General features: G+C 41.0%; 1 protein-coding gene across 3 annotated transcripts in view; it reads right to left on the reverse strand.

Moving 5' to 3' along the window:
* ldb2a (LIM domain binding 2a) overlaps positions 1-12,950 on the reverse strand; it is a 97,379-nt gene that overhangs the window by 35,656 nt on the left and 48,773 nt on the right. For all 3 annotated transcript variants that reach the window (XM_044040163.1, XM_044040160.1, XM_044040162.1), the window contains exon 3: positions 1,815-1,987. In XM_044040163.1, coding sequence (XP_043896098.1) covers positions 1,815-1,987 — 173 coding nt within the window. The remainder of the gene's footprint in view (positions 1-1,814; positions 1,988-12,950) is intronic.

Consider the following 12,950-nt stretch of genomic DNA (forward strand, 5'->3'; position numbering starts at 1 on the left):
AGCACTGACAAGGTATCTGGCCTCAGATTCATTTAGAGAGTCAGCACGAGGAGACTAAGAGTCAGCGAGCCATCTGGATCAGACCGGAGCGCAGCAGATATTCACTGCGGGCTCACGGGGGGATTCTCTCCCTAAAGTCAAAAGCAGATGAGCTCAGCTCGAGTGCTTTCACAAGACCTCGGTGTCAGGTTGGGATTATCTCACCTGAACAATTTGTGTTTCCTCGGCTTTTCTTGCTTCTTCTTCTACTTGTCCCCGCACACACTCTCTGTCCACAGATCTTATTCATGTCCTTGTCCTCGAGTATCTGAGAGACTGAGGAGTCGCTCCACGGCCTTAACGGGCGAAACACCAGTGGATTTTTAGGTCTAACAGTAGCAAATTCTACATGAAGTCCTTGATACCGTAACGCTGTGCTGGCCGTTACTGACTTATGACGGAGGTTTTAACAAACTTTCTTCATAAAGTCAAGAAATAGAGTGGGAACAGTGTTCTTTAAAGAATAAAAACAAGTTTACAGCTTCTTAAATGTGATATTTTCTGGTTTCTTTGCTCCGTATTACAAAGAAATCATTAAATCCAAATCATTTCTTGGACCAAGCGAGAAAATTTAATCTACAGATGAATCGATGATGACGGTTATCGTTATTTGCGTCGCTCAAAAGACGTAAAAGTGAGAGTCACACACAAAATGAATGCATAGTTTGTAGCCTGATGGTTAAATGAACAGCTAAGTAACCATATTTGAACCTAAATCACTCAGAAAACTAAACTTAAAACTAAACAAATGTCATTTACATTCCAACCAGTGCAACATGAGTTCACATGATGCTGATTTCTTATTATCTATTAGATCTCGTGTCACCGGGCGACATTCCCTACAGACTGAAAAAACACAAAGACACGCCACCCTAACATTACAAACAAGAGACACTTTGTCACCGGAAATGTGACGAGTCCCTGGATCTGAGCAGAACTTTCATCACCATCTTTCATCAGCAAGACAAACGCAAACTTCATCCTGATCTGTTCACTTTCTGTCACCACTAAAAATACACAAAACCCTAAATATGGCAATAAAAAGACTAACAGTCACTAATCATTCACAATCCTCTCGAAAACAATCACAGCAGCAGCAGCATTCGTGATCACTACTGTTCCAGAACCATGGAAACACCAAAATGCTTCCTTGCCGTCGCCCTTTAAAGTCTCACAGGACGAGATTTCACGAGAAACGATGGGATTTCGCGGGACTTGATTTTACGAGAATCGTGTCAGAAAGAGTCGTCAATGGAAACACCTGCAAGTAGCCGGAACTTTTGAAATATCTCTTTTATTTTGCAAAAAACTGTCCTGAGATGGGACTGAACCGTGCTAAATTTAAATTTGAATAGAGTGTCTGATTCTGCATAAACAGACCAGGTTTAGACAGAGATATGATAAGAGTCTGGGATTCCTATCAAAACTTAAAGGGAACACACTTGGGTTCAGAGGTCAAACTCACGCTGACTCCCTGCTGCAGTTACACACTCTTTAAGACAATTCACTTTTAATGCAGTCATTCACAAAAAGCGCTGAGAGGCATCAACACCTTTAAAAAGCCCAGACAAAGATGTCAGACGGGGGTAACGTTCAGAACAAACGTCCCCCTGTAAAGTCACTCCGTGTCCGATCAAAGAAAAAAAAAAAGCAAATGTTAAGGTTCTGGACGGATTTGATCCTGAACCCAGTTAAACGCCGTTTCCTGGTCCATTATCAAACGACCTGTGATCAATTATTCATGGCGGGAGACGCTCGGCGGGGTCAGCTCTTACCTTTGTAAACATTGGCTTCCCGTGCTGCGTGACCATGGTGCACTGATCACAGTCCAGGGTGATGCACGAGTTGTGGAAGGACTCCTTGGAGTGTTTGAGGATGTAGTGGAGCTCGGTGACCCCGCCCTCGAACACCGTGCTGAAGTATCGCGGGATCAACGTCCGGCCGATCGCTGCGGGGGAGAGAGTGAGAGAGGGAGGGAGGGAGAGGCTGAAAATAGTGACACTACCATGATAGACTGAGAGTGGTGCTGCTGCTGCATCTGTTACTACTGTTACTACCAATATTACTGCAGTAATCATGATTCATGTACCTGTCGCTGATGACAAAAACACATTTAGGCCTCGTTCACACAGACAGAGAACTTTCCTCTCTGTAAACACGGCATTGTTTCAGTAAATGTCTTCATAAGCGCTGTAGTGTGCATGCCAGGCCTGTGTGTGGCGCTGTGTCGAAGCTTTTCTCATGATTAAAACAAGATTTCTGATCGTTTTAGCTTCTAAAATGTGAATGTTTTCTCCGTTTCGTTGCTTCACATAACAAACAAATCTATTTAAACTTTAGTGTTATAAGGTTTGTGGACCAAAACAAGACATTTGAGAACATCATATTTTTATTTTAAGGTTTTCGTTGATTATGACAGAATCGTTGTATCGTGATATTATTGGTGTTGTAAGTAAAAACAAACAAAATGGATTTCCACTTAACCTCAATTCTTATTCTAATAAATGAAATCAAACATCTCAAATATCATCTTTGTTTCTTTAAATTAAATCAATAATGTGATTTGAATCCACAGCTGTTTAAACAAAGACAAAATAAGAATCTGAGGACCAGGACAAAATATGACAGCCAATACAAGAATGCACTCACACGTAATAATACAAAGAGACTTTTGTTTCGCACTGAAAACTTTACATTTGGCTCAACAAAGGCCTTGTTATGATATTTATGATACACTTGTGATTATAGAATGGAATTAAAAAAGGACACGAGCCAAAGTTGTAAAAGAAACTGGACCTGACAAGAGATTCTTTAATCAGGATAAACATTTTATTGGCCGATCACATATTCCAATAATGCTACACACACACACACACACACACGCCAGTGCTGCATGTGTGGACATAAGGGATTCCCTAGCCCCTTAACTTAACCTTAACATCACAACTTAGTGCCTAATCCTAACCCTTAACCTCAGTCTTAATCCTCTTTAAAGAGATGATCACCTGACTGTGATGCAGGGTTTTTTTTTATCAGCTTTTAAAAACCTGCATTAGTGGAAACAAAAGACCAGAATATAAGATTACCACAATAAAATGTGTCAAATGAATAATGATCAATATTGATCATTATGTCAGATAATTACAGACAGTACCTTTAACTGTGTTTGTGCCACTTCAACATTAAATTGATTCACGTTGACCCTCTGAAATGTAAAAGTGTAGAAAGATGCTGATGTTTAAATTAGATTATACTCCAAAAAAATAAAAATATGTGCTAGTGTAATTGACTTGAGTTCAGTGTATTTATCTATCTGAAGATACTTGTTTCACTGTATTTTTTTCTTGTTTCAAGAAAACTTAGAATTTTGCTTGAAACAAGAAACAGTGGTTATATGTTCTTGTTTGTGCTAATTTGAAGCATTTTTTGCAGTGCATTCCTGGTGCACATTTCTGCTGTTATCATGTCAAATGTTTGGGAAAGTGATTTTCTTCTTCTTTTTATTATTATTTTCAATATTTGGATCATTTCGACCTTCGTCATTGACCCAAAGTTACGCTTTAACAAAAAAAGGGAGAAAAAAGGCGCCCCCCAGTGGTCACATTAATAATAGCAACCTTGTATCTTGGGTGTGTCGTCATCAAATAAGTAAATCATTTACTGCCTTAAAACAAGTCTTTTTTAACGGTAACCTCACTAACACTTATCTCTTCTAACACTGGGGGGCGCTACATTAGGAAACACTCGTATATTTGGGGGTTTGAGTTAGAGGAAAATAATACAAACAATGTAACACTGAAGTAGTTTCCCGGAGAATCCACGCTCGAGCAACAACTCGACCAAAAACGCTGTTTATTAACAGGATTTTAACAATAATGTGTTTAATAAATGGAAAACTTTACACATGTAGACAAAGTATTGGACTGTCCTGAAGCGCGCGATCAAGTATTAAACACTGGGCTCTGGAAAAAGGAAGAGAAAATCCTTTCCTTTCCTCTGAGATGGAGTCAGATTTCTCCCTCAAAACAAAGCGTCAAATAAATTTCTCCGGTGCAGAGAAGTAGGTAAACTCACTTATTTCCAATGCATCTGCAGAATAATGATCCCCTTGAAACAACTGACACTTTCAGACTTTTCAATCCACTTCTTCCAAAGATTCTTCTTATATAACGCGGCCGCTTTTAAGTATTTTCTGCACACTAACGAGTATATATATATATATTTATATATAATAATAGGATTCCATGACTGAATTATTAAGACGGACAACTTCTGCAGTGCAAACTTTCTGCAGGAGCCCAAAGAGACAATGAGGAGTGTGCATGATGAAAAGTGGAGGAGGAGTCACGGAGGGAGAGATTGTCTTCAGTGTTTTATCGCCCTCAGGCTTCGTCTGCTTTCCATCTCTGTGTGAGCTGCTTTAAAAGGAGAAGGATGGATGATGCAGAGAGAGCGAGAGGGGAGGGGCTAACGCTTCCAATATTCACATTCTCTGATTATGTTATGAAATAAAATCCGGCTTCTTGCTCCTGATCATGGACATGTTACCGGTCTGTTAATAATCGTTTGACTCAAATTAAAATTGAGAATTCTTCACAGTGTGGTTTTGTACGGAAGAGCATGAGGGACACGTGTAACAGGATTTTTGGAAAAGTAAAAAAATCAATCAATAAATAACATGAATTCTGAGATTAAAGTCAGAATTCTGAGACTAAAGTCAGAATTCTGACTGTTAAACTACATGGTTGAACAGAGACACATTAAAAGTGGACATAGTCTTCTGCTCTGATCTGATCACCTGCAACTAAACGCTCCTATTGGACGACACCAGCTGTCAATCACACTGCTGTCATCTGTTTTCCCCTGAATGTGAACATCATTTACAAACCTGCCATCACTTTACTCGTGACAGAGACCAAACACCAAACAGCTGAAGTTATAAATCAGGAGAGAAGCTCATGTCAAACAATGACGACGCCCCCTGGTGGCTAACAGTCCTACTTTCTCGGCTTCACTTTTCAAAGTGGAGGACTATGTTTATATTTTTAAATCCAGACCCAGACGACGTCTTTAATACTCCAAAGATAGAGTTGCTTTACAGTTTACTTTCTTCTGTTTCTCTGTTTAGACATTCTGCAGCGTGTGTGCACAAAGTTAACGCACAGCATTTATTCTTATTATTATGCTTATAAAGTATATTATGCTTATAAAGTATATTATTATTATGCTTATAAAGTATGATTGTTTTTGGATGCACAGCTTAATATGTAGATCAGGGATTCACAGCAGCAGCAGCAGCTTCAGCAGCAGCAGCAGCAGCAGCTTCGGCAGCAGCAGCAGCATCTTCAGCAGCAGCAGCAGCAGCAGCAGCAGCAGCAGCAGCAGCAGCTTCAGCAGCAGCAGCAGCAGCTTCGGCAGCAGCAGCTTCAGCAGCAGAACAGGCTTCATCCAAATATCAGTGGGCAGTTCCACCTGAGCGGCTCCACTTGCTCAAGGGCTCAGACAGAGGTCAGAGAAGGGGAAAGCGCCACTGGCCTCACTGGCATGCACGGGGGATCTGAACCAGCGACTGCTGTCTGATCTTTATCTGACATTTTTCCTCCACGAGGATGAAGCGTCTTTGTTCATTGTTCTGAGTTCTGATCAGTTTCCTCCACGCAGGTGGTTCATGTTTTAACCCACATCTGTTTTTACTTCTTTTTTTTTTTGTTTTCTTGGCAGCAGCCGATGAAACCATGAGCATCAAACTTGGCAGCAGGACGAAGACTTCAAGAAGAAGAAGAAGAACAACAACTGTAATAATAATAATAATAATAATAATCATAACTTTGACCTCTGTGGAACCCGAGGTCGCTGTACAAGCAGAAAAAAGACAAAACAGAACAAAACCTCAACTTTAACTAAAGAGTGAGAGGATTTTTGTAACGATTACTTTCATAATCGATTAATCTGTCGACTATTGTCTTCGCTAAGAGCCTAGAAATTCAACAAAAAACATCCAACGCCTTTGTTTTCACGTAACAGAACATTTAACTCACCAGATAACACTAAATAAACATGTTTGGTCACTTTTACTGATGAATAATCATCATAAATAATCATATGGTTCAAAAAAATTGTGTTTATTCTGAAAAGAGTGGGTAAAATCCTAGAGGAGCAGCAGCCACAAGTCTAGAGATACGCAAACATGGTGGTCTAGCGGTTAGGATTCGGCCCTCTCGGGTTTGATTCCCGGTCAGGGAGCATTTGTTTAGGGCAGGGCCTATGGTCAAGTGGACAGGGAACTCGGCTTGTAACAGGAGGGGTGCTGGTTTGAGTTCCCACCAGGTCAAAGAGCAAGGTACCCGAGGTACATAGCTCCTCGGGTGCTGCTCGGTGGCTGCTCCTCATTCTAGAAGGTTTCTAGTAGAGGTCCAGGACGGGTTAAGTCCTCATGGGGCTGATAAAGGACTTATTACTTATTTATTTATTTAAATTTAATCAAAAAGTGATTATATTCAACATATTTTTCCCAGAAAACAAAAAAAAAAGAGTATGTTTGGAAGAATTTGGTAAATCCAAGCTTTTTTTGTTTTGGGAACCCTTTCTAAAGCCACACTGAACACTGTTTACTGTTTATGTTCTTCTTCTTTTTGTTGTTTTTTTTTACTCTGCATCTTCAGACCGGCTTCATCGTGGTTTTATTTGCATTGTTATACACGAGGCTGAATCACTGTATATGTTCAAAATATACACCTGTGGGAGCGATTCTGTAGAACAGAGACGTCAATGACTAATCTTTGTTGTTTTTCATATAATGTATATGCATATATATATATAGGACGTACTCCTGAAACCAGCTGTCAATCACACGACATAAACACACCGTTCATTTATTTTCTTTCTTCTTTCTTTTCTTCTTTGAAAAAAACCAGCCGAGTGTCAGTGACCCGGTCCACGGCGGACTCTTAAACAAGAAACAAAAAAAAGCACAAATTCTGACTCCATGAGACGATGAAGACGAGCGCGCATGCTCTCTGTTCCTCTGCTTTCTGCTGCCTGTCAAACCTCCATCATTAGAACGGAGCTGGGGGAGGAAAAAGAAACCGGCGCAGCCACGTTATCCGGCAGCACATGACCCTCTGATTTCAAGCAGAAATAATCCATTTTGGAGTCAACACTCTGTTGGCCAGAATTATGGTCTTTGTCCCCCTCCCGTCCCCACGCCCCCCTCAGAGTGGTGGGGTAGTCATGGGCAGGACGAGGAGGAGGAGGAGGGGGAGGAGGAGGAGGAGGAGGATGGAGGGGAAAGTGGTGAAGCCTGGGAATAAAACTTTATTTAGAATTAAAAACGTCCCCAAAGACGTGAACCTCGAGAGGCTCTCGATGGTGGAGTGAGTCTCAATCAAGAGAGAGAGATTGGGAAGATGTTGGGTACAGCAGAGGTAGAGAGGGAGGAGGGGGAGATGGGGGAGGGAGGGAGGGTGTCCCATGACTGGCATGTTTTTCGAATTCGATAAAGTCAGGCATGACTAAATAACACATAAAATGTTTGGCATCGTGAGCAGTGGCTGAGGGAAGAGGAGGAGGGAGGGAAGGAGGGAGGGAGGGCGAGCTGCAGGGTCTGCTTTCTGTGGATGACTGTGTAAATGATGCTCTCTCTCTCCCTCTCTCTCTTTCTCTCTCTATATCTTGCTCGCTCTCTCTCGCTCGGTTTCCACCACGGTTGAAAAACAAAGTACGTCGAGGAGTGGAGCTGACTGCTAATGCGGAGAAGCTCCGAGGAGACGAGGGGGGAGGGTGGGGGGGCAGTGAGGGGTGGGAGGAAGGGGGAAAAAATGAGCAAGGGATGAAAAAGAGAGAGAGCGAGAGAGGAGGAAGAAACTAGGAGGGAAGATGAAAAAAATAAGCTTGTCAATGTGGGAACAAGGACTCACTGAGGGGTGAGAGGAGCAAGAGACAGCCAGAGAGAGGCAGAGTGAAGGAGAGAGAGAGGAGGAGGAGGGGGGGGAGAAAGGATGCTCAGGTGATGTGAAGGTCTGCTTCTCTCTCTCTCGCTCTCTCTCACCCGCCTCACCTCACCAGGCCGTGCAGGAGTTTTTTTGGTTTCTACTCCTCAACCAAAAGTGTCCTAATAAAAGCCGGCGTGCGTCGCCCGCGGTGACAGAGTGACACATAATCGTAGTAGAGCAGCGTTTCTGGATCATTTCAAGTCCACTCGTCTTGTGTTTCTCTTCGTTCGTATAGTTTCTGTGGCTCCTCCTCCTCCGCCACGACGACGCCATATTTACAGTAAACACTTGAACTCACCCAGCGCTCTAACCTCTCTGTGTCCTGCTCAAGGACATTTTTAAGGACATTGACTGTGATAATCAGGACTCAACGACAACTATAACATAATTATTCACACATTTACTGTGTGATATTTGTGCCGATCTGTGAGAAACAAACATGTTCTCTTCAGTCTGTAGAACGAGATCAAGACAATAATGAACCAAAAATCATTTTTCTATTTCGATGAATTGTTCAGACCTCGGTGTAAAAAAATCAGCTTCAATTGTTCGATGCAAGAAAAGAATCAAAACTAAAAGATAGAAATCTTCCTTTTTGTTCCATGTGCATTTATCGCTATCATTGTACAACAGAGGTGTCAAAAGTGGTGGCTTGTGGGCCACATGTGGCCCCCCTATCAAGTACATGTGGACCACCACTTGAGTTTTTATAATATAATCCAGTTATAATGGAAAACGTTTGCTTGTAATGTGTTTACGTCAGTAATAATAAGACATTTGCTCGTAAATATCATATTATTATATCTATTACATTCAACATTACACATATAAGATTGTTTAGTGTTTAAACTACACTTGTGAACATTATTATTTACGTAATTTTTGATATTAATAGATTTATTTTGCATCATAGATTGTTCCATATCAAAACAAGCACTTTTACTTTGAAATTCTGTAAAATCCATCACCGCGAACATTTGAACTCGCAATATCACGATAAATTATCGTCTTTTAATTTTAAGTTCTTGCTACTGAACAGTTAGTCCAGCCCCCTCCAGACCAGACTAGATGCTCATTGACCCGTTTTTCATAATTCTTCAATTCTGTTTTATTGTTTTTTTTATTTGTGAGCAGAAAGATTTCACAAATTATGAAACTCTTTATCCTCCACATAAGGGTCACGGGGGGAGGGGCTAGAGAAGAGACAACGACAGCTGACATGAGACAAAAAAAATGGTGTGGACATTTACTCTCAATTTACAGTGTTCACTTAACCTAAATCCCCAATCTGCATGTTTTCCGCCTGTGGAAAGAAACCAGAACACTACGGAGAGTAGTGGTCTCTTGGTCAAACCAGGATTCGAACTGGTGACCTTCATGCTGGCAGGCAACAAAAGCAAACCAGTGAACCCCCATGTGGCCCGGCAAAAAAACCCCAAAAACAACTAAATCAATTGTAAATGAAGCGTAAGTAGAGAGTTTCGCTCCCACTCAGCGTGTGGTAATGACACAGATGTCCCGCGTTAACTTAAAATAAACAACGCGGCGGCAAAAGAATCAAACATGAAAAAACTGAACAAATCAAAAATCCCACAATCATTGAAAAAAAACAAAAAAAACGAGCGTCATGCTGGAAACTGGACTAATTATGTGTTAATGGGCCGCCAGATTTCACACTCACCAACGCGGCAACAAGCCAAAGAAAAGTTCACACACCACGATCCCTGATGAGACGAGAGATATTTGAGAGGAATGTAACTCATTGTTCTTCCCTCTTCACCTCACCCCTCGTCTCCCTCTTTCTCCCCCTCATGTCTTCATTTGTTGTCCTTTTCGCCGCTGATTGGCCCGTGTTCAGTCGCGGGGGCCACTCCACAGAGATCCTGATTAGCTGGCACTCGTTTGGGGCGAACACGACGAGGAGCATATGCCTCTCAAGTAACGTGTTACCCAAACATGCAATTTACAAATAATTATCGTTGTATTAATTAGTCACATTAATTCACGCCACTTTGTTGGGATTGTTTTCTCCCCCACGTCGGTGCCAAGGAATCCTGCCAGCAGCGTCAGCCAGCGAGGCGGCGAGAGCTCGTTTTTTTTTCTTTTTCTGAGGCGTCGAGAGAAAGAAGGGCAGCTGGGTGGATGGTGCACACGTGCACGCACACACACACGCGAACACACACACACTGAAAAATCTTCAATGGTAAGAAATGAACTTTATTCAAACATGAGTGAGCAAAGTTGTTTTCATATAAGTTGCTAAATTTTTAAAAACATTTAAGTCTATCAGCCATTTTATTTTTCAACACACACATATGTTGGTTTTGCATACTTTATGTGGACACTTATAGACTAAATGCATTCCCTAGCCCCTTACCCTATCCTTAAAACTATGGTCTTAACCCTTTAAAAGCCCTTTAATGTTGTGTGGACCAGACAAAATGTCCTCACAAAGATAGGTTTGTTTGACAGCTGGTCCACACAGCTTACTAAAGACATGTACACACACACAAATTAGGTTCTGCCTCATTGGGACCAGGTTTTGAGGACGACTGGTCCTGACAAGATCAGTGTTTCTGACAGAAAAGAGGCAAGAAATGCACAGACACTGGTTTCCATGACTGACTTACTGTAACTTTAACCATAATAAGTAGTGGTCTAACCCTAACCCTCATGTCTTCATTCAAATGTCGTCATTTAAGGAAGACAAGTCCCTATAATGTGACAGTGTAAACAGATGTAGGTCCTCACAACATAAGGAATACCAGACACACACACACACACACGCACACGAGCCAAGATTCCAGAGTCCTCATCTCCCCCTAATGGACGCGTGTCCACATCTCCACACTGAACCAACAGATAAAGACATTCAAAATATGACAAATCATTAAAAGGACAAGGCTGGCACTAGTATTATTATTATCATTATTATTATTATCTTACAAAACCCACACTGCATTAGTGGTTCTCTCTCTGTCTCTGTCTTAGACCGCAGCGTGAATTAACCCTTTATGAAACGCTAACAACGTCACTGTTTAAACACACCACAGAGTTTTTAAGACTATATGATCTGCTGCGGATTAACACTCAGCAGCAGCAGCAGCAGCAGCAGCAGAAGCAGCAGCAGCAGCAACAAAAGCAGCAGCAGCGGCAGCAGGACGGTGGATGGGGGGATTTAGTCAAAATAAAAATGAAGTGCAGGTTTTAATGAGGGAACGGGTCATGCAGTGCAACAGTGAGGCTCACTGATGAGCTTTTAACAGCATCTGGAGAACAAAGGAGCTGCAACACACATCAGAAAATAATATATCCACGTATCAGGATTGAGATATTCCCACCACTTGATACCTCACTGCTACAGTACTGCTGAAAACAGTAGATTATTTTTTTAGCTATAGTTTAATAACAACAAAATAATCCGTCCATCCATATGTACTGCTTATCATTCAAAGGTTGTAGCTGGAGTCCATTCCCGCTCGCATAATGGAAAACAATTTAAATCTTAATTTCATTAAAGAAAAGTTGGACGAAGCCGACTCCTCCTGGGACGAGTTAGAGGACGTAACCGTGGTGATTGCTCTGTAAGACGGCAAGAGAAGCTCAGCTTCCTCGGAAATGTCAACGTCAAATATGGACTGTTGTTATTTACGTTTCAACACTGAACGTGTGCTAGAAGCTAGCTAGCAGGCTATTTATCTATCTGTCTGTCTGTCTGTCTGTCTGTCTGTCTACCACAGCCATACACAGGTAAGCAGAGAGAGATGTCAGAAAACACAGAACATGTATTTGTAAAGAATTGATTTCAATTATTATTATTATTATTATTATTATTGGTGTTGTTGTTGTTGTTGTTGTTGTTGTGGTTATTATTATTATAAATGTTAGTATCAGTAGTATGAAGTAAGGGAAAAACTCGACTCTTTTATCAAAGGCTTAGATAAAAAAAATGAGGAAAATACCTTTATTTGAGACCTTTATTTGAATGAAATGATGAATTTAAGTGTTGTTGGTGTGAATCTTTATGGTATGGATTGTTTTCCTGCAGCACTATCATTACTGTCTTCATACTCGTCATCCTGCGCTGAAAAAGTACAGAACTTTCATGTTTGTGTTATTTTATTTATTGTATGTTTTTCATGTCTTTTTTATGTGCACACAGATTTTAAGACTGTTGGTGCAACTCTGTTGTTTCAAATGTGCTTTATAAATAAAGTTGGATTGGATTAAAGGACCTGTAATGAAACATAAATCCTAAAGAAAGTGATAAAAGGAAAAAAACTATGTCTGTATATATTTATGCAACAATGTACATGTAACTGAAATGGCACACATGTTCAATTAAGCACGCTTTAAGTCGTTAGACTGAGGAGAGTAAATATTGAAGTTCTTACACAAAAATTTCACAGTCAACCAAACGCCACCGATCCTCGTCCTCATTTATCATGAAGTTGATGGTTGAAATACTAATAATTAGTATAAGGGAGAGTGTGGCAGGCAGGCTGTCACCAAACATCGTCAGAGTGGCAGCAAACACAAAAGGAGTTTTGCTCCAGAAGAAAGTCATTACCTGGAAGTCATTACTTAAAGTTCATCATTCAGTATCTGCAAAACATAGACAATCTACAGCGCTGAAGGGTAATCATCCCATGAGCCACATATTAAAGCTACTTCCATCCTTTGAAAAGTGCCGCCGTTAGTGTCTAATTTTGTGCCATCAATCATCTTTGCATGAAAAGATGCCGCAGTTTTTTCCCCCATGACATTATCTCAATTTGGAAAGAGTCTACAGTCAAACCAAGACCCACTCAGACTTGTCAGCGCTGTTCGTCCAACCTGTCCAGCTCCAGGTGATGATTAAACCACATACTTTCAGTCTGCAACTCACAGAGTGAAATCAAATTTAAAACAAGAAAGAAA

The sequence above is a fragment of the Solea senegalensis genome, linkage group LG12, assembly GCF_019176455.1.
Source record: "Solea senegalensis isolate Sse05_10M linkage group LG12, IFAPA_SoseM_1, whole genome shotgun sequence".
Taxonomy (NCBI): Eukaryota; Metazoa; Chordata; class Actinopteri; order Pleuronectiformes; family Soleidae; genus Solea; species Solea senegalensis.